We start from the raw sequence: 14,491 nt of genomic DNA, 5'->3' as shown, positions 1-14,491 counted from the left end.
GTAATTTTTATTTTGTAATCCACACCTTTAGACGCCTTAGCTGTATTACGTAAATGACACATTGGCCGGATAGATGAGGTTGTATTTGAAAAGTACTTGGATCATTTCTACTCACCCATTTCTATTAAGGGGCCATAGACCTTTAATTTGATATTCTGGCGTGCTTCATACGCAGGCACCCAGGAATTGTACATGCGGCATGTGTAACCGATTATTTTGTGTAGCCACTATAGTTAAGTCTATTCAAATTATTCATCCGGACAAGGACCTATTTTTCATTTTTAACAATATTCTAACAAACATACCCCAATCGTATAATCAAATAAGATATTTTATTTTTTGTTTTGAAAAAGTCTTAGATCAAATCAGTTGGACAAGGATAGGCCAACCCAAAAGATAAGTTACAACCTGTGCCACATCTAATCCTTTCAATAGGTTAGCCCTGCCATATGATAGTGATCACCTGGTTTTAAAAAAATCAACTCTACCTACTCATCAAGTGGACCACACAATAGAAAACAATGTCTAGAGATTGATAATAAAAAGTGTTGCACTTGATGAGTGGATATGGATGAATTTTGAATAGGATGATCCTTATGATGAGGCAACTCTATTGGCACATACAATTCACATGTCTCACATATGTAATTTCTATGTCATGATGAATCTCTTTCCTAACATGTTTTTAATTCTCTGGAGGTTACGTTGACCTTATGTCATATATCACAAATCCAAAGTTTTGAATAAAATTTTCTTAGAAGACAAACTATTGCAATTATAAATAATATTGAGTACTTCCTTCCATAAGCAATGATCATTTTATCATTTCTTGATAGTATTTTACATCTTTCATCACCAAATAAACCTTGCATCTTTGATATAATAGTTACTTTATTGGCATGATTATTTTCGTGACTTTATTTTATATAAGATATTAGAATGATATTTTATATTCTTATATGACGTTGATCACCGTCTTCCTTAAGGATAACTAGACTCCTCCTAGAGATTCTTTGAATCTATGAGGAAAAATATAAAAATAGAAATAAATTTTAATAAATTCAAAAATATATTAATGTTAAAAATGAAATAATAACTAACCCTTTATACAGCCCTTTAAATAATAATTTCAAACTTAGGAAGTAATTTTAGAATCAGACTTGAACTCAAACTCCCTAAAAACATGACTTACTATAAATAGTAAACTTGTCCTAAAATAGTAAAGTTCATGTTTTTCAGCCAAAAATAGCTAAGTGTCCAAATTGGCCTAACCACGTTATTCTCATGAATTTTCTAAGCTCATTTCATGTTGGGCACAACTCCTAAAGCTCAAAGGATCAAGAGTAATAATTGAATGAAAACTTACTATAAATAGTAAAAAAAATTAAAAAGAAATTTTAGCCGTCAATATGATGGAATCTTGCAAATTTGGCATGGGCAACCCAACACATTAGGATTGGTTGGATAAAGTAGCTTCTCCCACCTAAAATCATATATGGTACGCCAAATGACTCTTTCCGATTTGCAAGATATACTCGTTTTAGGGTTATGATAGTCCTGATTACTTCCGCCTCCGATGAGGCCTTCTTTGGTCCATCTTGGACAAGAAAGTGTCCGTGACCCGCGATTCAACACATTAGAATCTTATAAAGTAAAGTCATCCTTTAACTTTAAGAGATGTGTTATCCCCAATAATAATACAAAATGAACTCAGTGCTGACTTTTTATTGGAAAATCTCTTTGAAAATAAAATGTTGAAAAACTATTTATTATCATTAATGGTTGGCTTTAAAATTTTAAAAATATAGATGTTAAAATCATGATAATTTCATAATAAAATTGTAAAAAGTTATAAACAACGGAGATTTTGAAATTGTCACAATATTATTGGAATAGTCACAATTTTTTATAATACCATCTGATCAAAATTTCTTGATAATTTTTTATGTTAATTTTGAAATTGTGACTACTTACCAATATTTGATAATACCATCTGATCAAAATTTCTTGATAATACCATAAGATTGTACAATGTCAGTGATATTTACCCAATGCATAAAACTAAGGAATATGATAAGAGAACTTTGAAACTCTACTTGTTGATGATTCGTGTGGTTGGGATTGTTCAATCAATCTTAACTAATGACTTATTTATGTGGTTCATCAGTATGTATGGTTCAATTTAGTTCTGACTTGGCCAGGTTTGCCATTTTTTAGTGCTTGCGTATGATCATGATACAGTTGGTATACCTAATTACTGATGTATGATATGGTATTGATACAGTAGGTCATAACCTGCTATGATAGGTAGACATCCAATCAGAGAGGATATGGATTTGATTGATGTGTGGCATTGAGAAAAATGCACCACATGCATGCGTCAATGGGTGGGCCACAATGAAAAGGATAAATCGTCATTTCATGTAAAGAGTCACGCTTTCCCTGCGTGAAATGATGATTTTAACCTTTCCTTGCAAGACTGCATTTGGGCCGTCCAAAGTGATTCCTAGGGGGTGATAATAGGCTTGGGTTTGGCTTATGCTAGGCTAGGCTCATCCCTACATTAAAGACCTGAGGCCCATGTCTGACTCAAGCCTAAGCATGATGTAGTACATGAAGCCCGAGTCCAAGCTCAAGCCCCAAAAATTGATTGTTCCTTACACACTTTGGTCCAGTGCAAAAATTGGTATAATCATTACTTTCACTTAAATGTTCCTAATCCATCCATTGATAAGTAGAAACACACATTTGAAGGAATGAAACCTTACAAGATGCATGCTTTACTTAAGAGGTCATTTGTAAATAGAGCTAAATGAAATCAATTTCACATTTACTTCTATTCAAATGTAAATGTCAATTGTGTTTGGATAGGGGTAAATGAAATGCATTGAAATTTAAACATTTTAGGACTAAATGGGAGGAGTTGGAATGGATATTCACAAGAACATATGTGATATCGCAAATTAATTTATATATTTGATATTTGACAGAATGATTGTAATAAGCCCATTGAAATATATACTTTAAGTAAAATTAATGAGGAAATTCTAAACCTCGGGTCGGCCACAAACTAAAGGATCACAAAAAAACAACATGCCAAACTTTTTTAACCATTCATTTAGATGGCCTAGGTTTGACAGTTTGGATCATTCAATTGATGTCATTTTAGTGATGTAGTGATGATTGCTTTGTTTTGGAGTATCATCAGCATGAGAAGTGTATGACAGACGCGCCTGTGTAGTGACACTTTTGTTTACTATTGTGACTATCCAAGGGACCCCAAAAAGGCATTTCACCCAATTTATTCTCATATCTTTCTTCTTCTTCAAGATTTCAAATCAGACCCATTTACTCCCATCCAAACGCACTTCTTATTCCATTTATTCTCAATTCCTTCTATTTACTATTTACTATGATCCAAACAACCTCTAAGAATTAGAATGTTACGGTTTTAAGAATAACATGTAGACGGATATATGAAGTAAATTCAAGTAGGTAAGGTAGCCTCTAAAATGAATTGGCACAAGCTAAAGAAATAGTACTTAGACAATTTCACTCTTCAAGTGATCCACAACATTAAAAGTAAATGGTCAGTTAAAATAGACATCTTTCATCACGGAGATGTTCTATGGGACTTCCTTGATACCTGGCCATAGCTCTTATCAGGCCAAAAAGGCCCTGTCCAGTACATGAATGGGCCAGGCCAGGCCTTGTAGGGAAGAGAATTAAATGATGAAAGGTTTAAATTAATCCAATATACGGCGTATCCCCCATCCAACGACTGTCTTTAAACTGTACTTGTAGCGGTGAATGGGAACTGCTCACGAGTGTCTTTAAATCGACCATTACAAGGCCTACTTGATGATTAGACCTGCCAAGAGGATTGCCTTGGCTCAGAACCGCCGAGGCCCATTTCACCAGCCTAGGCCCAGGCATCGGGTCTATTTTAGTGCCCCAGGCCCATTTCACAGACCAAAAATAACACTGGCTGATGATGACCCTTCAATAAAGTCTGATCAGGATAGTCAGCCCGTAACGCAATGCCTCCCTTCATTTGCTTGCCTACTTCCACCCTATAATGTTTGGCCTCCTGTGCTAATTCGATCTTTTAGGCTTGGCTTCATCTTGAAAGCGAAGCTTCTACAACGAGTCGATTCTCTCCTTCTCCACTCTCTCCAGCAGAGAAAGCTCTTCGAGCTTTCAGGTGAGCTTACGCTCACTCTCGGCCTCTTTGATTGGTGGGCTGGCGGGCTAAGCCCCCTACATAAGATGAAAATCCAGGGCAACCTTTAGATTATGTCCCGACACTTTGAAGCTCTGAGTAGTGTACGTTTTGATTTTTACTCTAGAATAAATCTAAAGTCATAGCCATGATTAAGTAACCCAGAACATGCGTTTGTTGCAGGCCACCGTGGATGGACCATGCCCTACAAGTCTCCTTACAGCAGAGTCACAACCTTTTGATTTGAGGTCCACAAACAATAGATGGTTAAATGATAAATACAGAAATAGTCCACATCCAATTGAAAAAATGGATAGGAATTTCCGACATATGGGATTTGTGGAACATGGCTCATCTACTATGTCGGGACACCTCGGAACAAAGGTTTGGATTTTGGACCATATTGAATCATGGGCATAGGACTCTGATCATTGAATCTTTCCTGGGCCCACCATGATTTTTATTTACCATCCAAACCGTTTATAAATTGGTTCTCACGGGGATTAAGGGGTTGGATTCAAGAAGGTTTGGATTAGTAGGCGTCCATTTCCATCTCCACTTATCCGTCTGGGCCTGTGGTATGGCCCACTTTGAATTTGGGATCGGCCTTATTTTTGTGGTCATGTCCTAACATGTGCTGGCATAAATGATGGACGGTGTGGATGAACGCCTCACAGCGTTTTTCGTCTCGCTGCCCTCCTACAAAGCCTAGAATGGTGGTGACTCTTCAACTATACACATATAGTAGGTATGATGAAATCCATACCGTCCAAATGGCTATCTGAGAATGTAAAGTCCACCTACCATGTGTCCCACTATTTGAATGGTGTAGATAACGGTACATGACTGCTGCATATAATGAGAGTAAATGGGTCTGGCTTGGTCTAACCCCTCTAGCGATCCTGTCGGGCCAGCCCTGTTAAAATTTTCGATCTTGGTGGCCCAGGCCAGCATCACACATCAGACAGCTGTTTGTGACTACAGAGCCTTCCTCTCATCAAATAATTGGATTGGATAGAGGGTGGCTTTATTTTATTTTATCTTATTCCTAGTCGACTGTCGTGCTGCTGAGTGGATCCTTCCTTCACTTAACAGAACAGCCTATTTAATGATTTTTCCTCCGTGATACTCTGAAGAGGGTAGTTGTCCAGACCATCGGACCTTAGATCGGGTGTATCCTGCAATCCGAAATGAGTTATTTGACGTAAAATATATGATTTTGGGGTAGAATGAGCTACTTTAGCCAACCAACCCGCTACGCCGGGTTGCGCAGCCTGGAATTGCAAAAAAGCCCTTGATCGATGGTCATTTCTCCGCTTTAATTTCATTTTTATTATAAACAGTAAGTTTTAGTTTGATTATAACTCTTCATCCGTCGGGCTTTAAAAGTTGTGCCCAACGTGAAAAGAGCTTAGAATAATTAGGAGAATGGTTTGGTGAAGCCAAATATGACACTTACTATTTTTGGCCGAAAACCTTGTGCACTAGTAGACATCACGACCGTCTATAAATTGTAAGTTTACTATTTACAGTAAGTCGTGGATTCTAGGAGTTTGAGTTGTAGTTTAATTCTGATTTCTTTCCCATTGCTTGGTACCCCTATTTAAAGGGTTATGAACTCGTTTTTATGCATTCATTAATCAATTTCGAATTTATTGGAATTTATTTCTAATTTATGCTTTCTTTCCTCGTGGATTCGAGAAGTCTCTGTGAGGAGTCCAGAGAAGTTCCGTGGATCCGGAATAGTTATCCTCTTGAGGAAGACGGTGCTCGACCTCACGTCCTCCCCTTCGTCAATGATATGCAGGAACTTAGAAATTACACAGAAATTGTATCCATGGCATGCATGTAAATGCAGATTAAACTGTCTAAATCATGGACATGTGATGAATCATGAATTGTTCTTATTTGATAATCTGACCATAAGATTGGTGGACGTTTATTAGACAATTAAAAAGGAAGAAACCATCCAATGGTCCTATTTCACCGAACAAGTGTCTTCAAATCAGAGGTAAGGTTGATTAAACCAAATCTGAGCCTGGCCTCTGACTTAACAGTAGTGGAGTTGATGCAAGGATGAATGTGATCAGGTCAATCACCATCTTCCTCAAGGATAACTACTTTGAATCCATGAAGCTTCTTCTTGAATCCGCAAGGAAAAATTAAGAAAATATAAATGATATTCATAAATATTCATAAATTAATTGATGATTGAAATAAACGAGGCTACAACCCTTTAAATAGGGACACTAAAGCTTGAAATAAGTTTCAGAATTAAACTACAACTAAGTGTGTTTTGTGGCTTAACCACATTATTCTCCTAAGTTTTCTAAACACTTGTTATGTTGGACACGACTCCTAGAGCCCAACGGATGAAGAGTTACAATCCAAGCCCAAAATCAAATCATACATGGTATGTCAAGTAACTCATTCCAGTCTGTGAGATATGTCCATTTTAAGTTCTGATGGTCCTTCCTCATCGGGCCTTTTCTGGTCCATCTTATCCTTGAAGCTGTCTGCGCATTTACATCAGGGGTCCACAGTTTATTTAGTTTGAGTTAATGTTTGACACATGTACAACTTCTGAGGACTGCATGTCAAGCATCGTACTGTACCAGAGTATCAATAAGTCGGCTAAGGCTATAAAGAATTTCAGAACATTAAAAATACAGCCGGGCTGAGAGAATCCTGATTTCTTCAAAAAGAGGATCCAAGGAGGGTTATTGGATACTCTGGCTGAGCATGATGGTTGATACACTGACACTCAAAAACTATGCATGGGGCATAGGTTAACTCAAATTTGACTGCCAGAATTGTAGGTATACCACTGTATATGGGTTACCATCCTGCCATGCTGATATCTTAATCCTAGCATTTGATTAATGGGCTTTAAAAAATATATATATAAATTGGACCGTTGATTGCCTTTCAGTTCTTCCATTCAATGTCCACCAAGAAATGAAATCAGTATAATTTTCGGATCACAAGGCATCTGAATTAGGGCCATGATTTAAATAGCTTAATTTAAATTGTATGCATGCCACGTATGTAGTTTTTGTTGGGATTTGTGTTGCCGAATCACATAGATATAGATCTAGGATAGCAATCCAAGAGCATCAAGCAAACACAAAAGAACAGAGATTTAATGTGGAAAACCCTTGCGGGAAAACCACGACACAAAGTGACAGAAAATTCCACTATGAAAGCACGGATTACAAAGATGGAGAACTTATCTAGCTTGAGCAATCCTCAAACCTCACATTCTTTCCGCCTCTTAAAACCCTATAACCCTTTTAAAAACCCTGATACCTTTTTTAGAAATATTTAGAACTTCTTAAAACACCTTGCAATACCTCTCAATCCCATGTACACCTCTTTATATAGGTTTAGAAAAAAGTAGAATTGGAATAGAAAACAAAAATCACAAAATCTGCGTTTCCGCAAATGAATCTTGCGTAAACCTTAGATGTCATTGAAGGTCATTCAATGATATCGAAGAACAACCAAAACTGTCTAGCGACCAAGGGTGAAAATTTTCGAAAATATTCGATGGCATCAACCGGCTTCGCTGGTTCGATGTCATCGAACCATGTAAAGTAGATTGAGGACATCTGTTTACAACAGTTTCTTAGTATCTGCTTATCAACAACACACTTTTCCAGAGTAACAAGGTTCTCTTCTGTTCTTTAGTCTTGTGCGTGAGATGATAGAAGGTGGATGCACATAAAGGCCGGTGGAACCTCGCGCTGAGTACTCTCTCTCTCTCTCTCTCTCTCTCTCTCTCTCTCTCTCTGTGTGTGTGTGGAAAAATCTGTAATGCAAACGATTTTCATAAAAGTTATGGTACGAGCGGTTGAAAATGGACCCATGTGATGTGTTGTTATCCACTCCAACCACTGTGACGAATGTCACCCAGTTCTTGAAAATCTCGTTGTCTTCCCTGAAAATTCATCAAATAATATTATGGCGAGAGTATCATGATATTTTCGGCAGTTTTCATTTTTCACAATTTCACTGTGAAACTATCACAATTTTAACGGATTAATATTCAAAAGTTTAAATTAATTCATTCTTATCCCTATTTTAAAATTTGTAATTAATTATTTTTACCATGTTATTTTCGGCAATATTTGTCTGATAATATTGCAAAAAATAAAAAAAGAAAAAAAGAAGTCAAAATCTTAATATCTCCTGTGATTTGATTTGATTGCCGAGAATGACATTTGATTCTGGGACTCCGACCATATGGACGCCTTCCCATGCTTGGCCATTGGCCCAAAAATCAGGCCAATCTAATGACTAAGGTAGACATAGAAAAGTTAGGCAGGATGTCCAAATCAAATAAGTTACTTTTTCTACCTACAACAGTATATAAACCACTTATTTGAGATAAGTAAGTTTGGTTTAAGAACGATTGTTAAAGTTACTTAATCTAAATAGAAATCAAGATAAGCTACTTAAAGCATAAGTAGCTTATCTCAAGTAATTTAGTCTAAAGGCTCCCTTTGTGACTGATGGGATTTGATTGGGTCATATGCGGCTATTAGATCTGAGTATATACTCAGATCAACAACTATCAAACATATTTTGTAAAATCAAATCCTGCGATGTTGGGTCAGTAAGAAATATTCCTATGATTCAGGCACAATGAAATCTGCTTCCCTTGGTATAACAGAGCCATTGTCAGCCATAAGAGATCTTAAGACTGATATCTTGGCTGAAGTTGAGGGCCCATGCGATTTAAACAAGTGGACCCGTTTGACGTCTAAATCATGAGACAAAAGGTGGATAGGACATGACCCCAAAATCAAATTGGTTGAACAATCCGGGATGTTGATTAGTTGAATTTGGACCATTGGCTATTTTTAATTTCAACCATCCACTCGCTTTCCACCACACGGCCAGCTTAGCTTACAGCACCATTTCAAAGTCACATTGAGCCTTGAGGTTATACCAATTTATTCCCAGGCATGCCAATTTTAGGTGTATGCATTGGTGTTAATATATTTTATTTGCATTGAGCTGAATGGCATAATGACAATTCTCATTCCTTGCTAATTTCTCAGTCTTATGAAAATTTACTGAGAGATTTTTAAATTTGAGGTTTTTCGATATTTATTATTACACAAGGGGCGTGATTTGGTTGCACCAAATATCATGATATTTTGCCTATTGGACAAATGATGATGGAATCTCATGATATTTAGTGCAACCAAACACAACATAAATAAATTTTAATTTGTATATAATGATCCCATAATGTTTTTACTATCTATAAAAAATGTGATATTTTAAGAGGTAGCTAGACTTTGAAGATCTCACAGTAATATCATTTAGTCTATTTAATATTTACAAATCTATCTGATCTTGCAATAATATCGTGGTAACATCGTTTAGTGTATTTATCACGATACTTTCAAAATCTAGTGACATATATCACGATACTTTCAAAATCTAGTGATATATGTCACTCTGCAAAATGCTATTACCCTCTACTATTTTCTAAAATAGGGAACACTTCCAATTTGAATTCACTTCTACAGAATTTCTCTGTTTCATTCATTTTTGCACTTTCCTAACAAGAACATTTTCAATAAATGGCGGCGATGGGTCTTTAGCAATGGATGTACTGATCACATAGAGGTATGTGCACCAGTCCGGAATAATAAATAAAGGATTTTGCTAATGTTACTACCTTCACGGAGAAGTTAGCAATATCCCAAAGCTTTTAATTTATAGGTGGGATGCTCAACCATCAATTTATAGGTGGGATGTTCAACTATCAACCCAGACAGTTCATTTAATTTAACCGTGTGATGCTCAACCATCAACCGGGACAGTTCATTAAACAGTCCCATTGAGATAAAGTCATGGTGCAAGAATTACACTGATAGAATGATTTTAACCCTATGAATGAAACCAATTTATTCTAATCATTTGTTTTTTTATGAGCCATAGATTGCACGGTTGGAATCATCAAACCAAAGTGACGCCTTGGAATTATAAGCAATACAAACAGGGATCTATCAAATAGATGGCTCAAGAGGAGAATGATCGGACCTATTTTGTCTCTCCACTCAATCTTGACTGTCCATTTTCCATGCTATTGACGAAAATGCTTACAATTATCCTATTTGCATGATTTTTGCACCATGGCTTATCCCTAATAGTATTAAAGAATGGAAATTCGGATTGATGATTGGGCATTCCATTCCAGCCTTGGGGATGTTGCTAACGACCCATGAAGGTGGGGACATTAGCAAAACCCATCCAACAGCTGAAAATGGCCTGTATCACAAAAGTGGTACATGCACATGTAGGTGGTCATTTCTCATCTGAAGTAGGTCATGATTATCATTTATGTCCTTTTTCAATGAACAATGCTGTGCCCAGCGGGGAAGTAAATTTGCACCATCACCACAGCATTACTTCTCTTCCAATCTTGCAGGTGTCGATCAATTCCCCACATGCAACATGGCCCCGTTGTTGGGCGCTTGTTCATCTTTGTGTGGGCCATTGACCACTAAGATTGTTTAACTCGAATAGGAGAATAAGAAACATCTGAATCTTAAATCCCATAAGACAGATTTTCACCGCATAAAATATGCCATGGCAGATGTGATCGACGGCAGAGAAGTGATGTACAAACCATTCTTGAAATATTGGAACAAATTGGGCAGCTTCTGCTTCCCATTCGCTATATTTTTCAGTATAATCAAGAGAAGAATAGCCTATGTCAGTTGAGCAATATCAGTTTTGCAGATCATGGCAGGTCACACCATTAGAGCAAACTTGGTGTGGGGCGGGCCAACTGGCCACTGATTATTCACGGAATATGAAAACTAGGGAATAGATCTTCAAGACGAAGCAAATGTAGGAGTTTCACAAGAACTTTTGGCAAATGGGGCAAGATGTCCTACGAAATTCGCAGCTGCTCCCTCTCAGAAGAGATCATCAATGCACATGGGACTTGGGAGTACAGATATGGATTCTACACAACTATGCTTGCAGAACCAAATGGAATGTACGGGCACAAACCTAATCCAAAACCACACGACAAATGAGGTAGAATATGGAAAGCTCATGGGAGGGCTTGAGAAAGAACTTTTAAGCGCTTGTATGGATGGTAGGAAAGGAAAAGGAAAGAAAACAGGACTTTTCAGGCTTGTTTGGATGGTGGGAAAAGAAATGAAAAGAAAATAAAACTTTTCCAGCTTGTTTGGATGGTGGGAAAAGAAAAGAAAACAGAACTTTTAGGGCTTGTTTGGTTGGTGGGAAAAGAAAAGAAGATGATAGCTTTTCTCATAATAAGATGTTTCATCATTTGTTTGGACAGTAAAGGAAACACTAGGTGGGAAAATGCAATCATTACTTAACATCATAGTCAAATCCTCGCAAAAAAATATGAGGTGACTTTTACGAGAGCTCTCCACTTGCTATCCAAACAAGACTCCAAAATCGAATTCATGAAAAAATCCATGCTCATGTGATATCTTAAGAGATCATTATTAGAGAATCATTAGAGTTTTCTTTTCTTTTCTCACTATCCAAACAAGCCATTAGGGAGATGTTCACACTATGCTGGTCAGTTTTCAGTTATGTTCTTAGGGTAGCCCTTCAGATTGGGGGAAAAGAAAAAAAAGAAATAGTTTGGATGAGAAAAGACATAATAATATTTAAAATAGCAATTCCTAACTTTTTTCAGAGTCAAATGTGAGAGTATGAGATTTTCACTTGTCATCCAGACAAAACATCTAAATCTAAAAATGGAATCCATGAAAATCCTTGTTTGAATGGTGCTTATCAGAAAGTCATTACACCTTTCTTTTCTTTTTCCACAACCTAAAAAGACCCATATGGATGTATTTGTTTTCGTGCAATGCTTTCAAAATGACACCGAATATCAAATCCTTATTTGATGCCAAATAGCATAGAATCTAATTTTCATTTCCAACCTAATCCACAAAAACATTGGTGAACCAATGTCACCCCAGAAAAAAGGTACATGAAATTATCTATGGAAAGAAAATGACAAGACAATCTAACCATTGAGGTTTTCACATTTCCACGTGAATCCATGAAAAAAATGCACCACAAACCAAAAACATGGATGGATTTCAATCTAAAAGAAACATGTTTCCATTTCCGTGGATTCTATGTCCCTTTTTCCACACCACAAAAGGTTTTCAATAGAAACAAACATGCCCTTAGATGGATTTCATTCTAAAAGAAATATGTTTCCATTTCCCGTGGATTCTATAACCCTTTTTCCATACCACAAAAAGGTTTTCAACAGAAACAAACATGCCCTTAGATTCTTCCCCTTCCAAAGAAAATCCATGTACAGGACATGCAATTTTTCAGATTGAACTTGAAAATGTCTGGTTTTGGATTTCACAGCAAGACTTTCCTCTACATATATACACAAAAACCCAAAAGCAAACATCATAGCTCAAACACTCGATGATCATGCAGCCGGCTTTCCATGCTACCACCGATCAATCCTCAGCTAGTTCCACGGAATTTCCGAACACCATCCGCCTGATCATTCGAATACAAAAACAGAGATGCAGAAATGAAAACAATAGCAAAGAAAGCGTACGCACCGAAGAAAACAAAACGAGAACCCAACTTCAGAGCCAGGAATTGTCAAAGGCTGCGGACGTGATCGCCTGTGCGAATTCAGAGAAGCTGATCCGGCCATCACCATCGGTGTCCGCCTCCTTGATCATCCCAGTCAGCTCCTCCACGGTAAGGGCGTGCCCAAGCTTGGCCATGGAGTGCGCCAGCTCCGCGGCTGTAATGTAACCGTTCCCATCGCGGTCAAACAGCCGGAAAAGCTGCTTGAGCTGCTCTTCTGTGTAGGGAGATTTCGCCGGGAGCAGCTCCGGCGCGACCAGGGCTACGAACTCAGAGAATTCAACCAGGCCGTTGCTGTTCTTATCGGCCTTCTGGATCAGGGCGTCAAGCTGGTCCGTGCTCGGTTTCAGGCCGAGCGACCGGAGGAGCGACCCGAGCTCGAGCTGCGTCAGGCTCCCATCGTTGTTCCGGTCGAACGTGCGGAAGATGTCGCGCAGTTCGGCGATCTGCTCATCGTCAAGCTTCACAGGTTCGTCACCCTCGCTCATTTCAATGGTCAGATCTCCTTCTCCCCTTTCGATCCGTGTCCTCCAGTAGACTTTTCAAGGATCCGGTCTTCGATTTCTTCGACCTCCAATCCTCTGCTTCGATCTACCTTCCTTGGCCGGATCTAAGAAATCCTGCTCGATTTTCCACCTTTTCTTCACCCTTTTCTCAGAAAAACGCTCTCTTCTGAGACCTTTTCCTTCTAATTACCAAAATTCTCCATCCAACTGCTCGATCTGCAAGATCGTCAATCAACGACGCTCCAATCTCTATTTTTTCTCCAATCAGAAGCAAAATCTCTCCACTCTTTTTTCTCCGTTTCTCAGTCGATCAACCGATTTCCTGTTCTTAACTTCCGTTGGCAGATCTGGAGCTCTGCTCTTCAGATCTCGACCTCGATCTCTGTCAACACTGGTTCTGCATCTCAGATCTGAAAATCATGTGTTCCTCGTTTGGTGGATCTTGTAAAATCAACGATTTTCATGTCGATGGACGGGTTTGAAGAACTCATCGCTAAAAAACGCGTGGGGGGGTTGGTGTTTTGTTGCCTTGTGGAATTTTCTAACGAAGAAAATGGTCGACATCAGCGCTCGTCAACTGCCGACCCTAACCCTAACCCTAATCCTAATCCTAGAAAAATGGGACCCTAAAAGAAGCGCCGAAAGAAGCGGGTTATTCGTGATGGCATCACATGTCTTCCATCGCCTTGGAGACTCCGTCAACTATTCCTCTCCTGGAAATTTTCCTCCCGGATTAGGACGCCTGCTAACTTGCGCCATGAGCGTTTCTTACGACCGTCGACTCCGGTCCGGAAGCGGATGACGAACCGAGTTACTCAGTACGCTACGCTATAGCGTACTTAGTAAACTCTCTGGGGCTCAACATGGATGTATGTGTCTTATCCACGCCGTCCACCCGTTTTGCCAGATTATTTAATGGCATCAGCCTAAATTCGAAAGATATCCGAAGTTTAAGTGGACCACACCACTAAATAATGTAGATAATGACATCGACCGTTAAAAACTTCTTAAGGCATCCAACCTGTTTACATGATCACATGGATGGACACGGATGAAGAGAAAACAAATGAGGTTCTGTTTGTATCCTTTAATGTGATCCATTTTAGCTTTGGGTTTGCTTTTT

The 14,491-nt window shown here is 38.3% G+C and overlaps 1 protein-coding gene across 1 annotated transcript; it reads right to left on the bottom strand.

The window, feature by feature from the left end:
* Window positions 1-12,436: 12,436 nt before the first annotated feature.
* LOC131233089 (probable calcium-binding protein CML18) lies at window positions 12,437-14,249 on the bottom strand. The gene has a single exon (XM_058229694.1). It carries the CDS (start codon window positions 13,348-13,350, stop codon window positions 12,856-12,858), a length of 495 nt encoding a protein of 164 aa, XP_058085677.1. The 5' UTR covers window positions 13,351-14,249; the 3' UTR covers window positions 12,437-12,855.
* Window positions 14,250-14,491: the final 242 nt, after the last annotated feature.

Source organism: Magnolia sinica, chromosome 18, assembly GCF_029962835.1.
Source record: "Magnolia sinica isolate HGM2019 chromosome 18, MsV1, whole genome shotgun sequence".
NCBI classification, from domain to species: Eukaryota; Viridiplantae; Streptophyta; class Magnoliopsida; order Magnoliales; family Magnoliaceae; genus Magnolia; species Magnolia sinica.
This window is presented reverse-complemented; position numbering and strand designations above follow the sequence as displayed.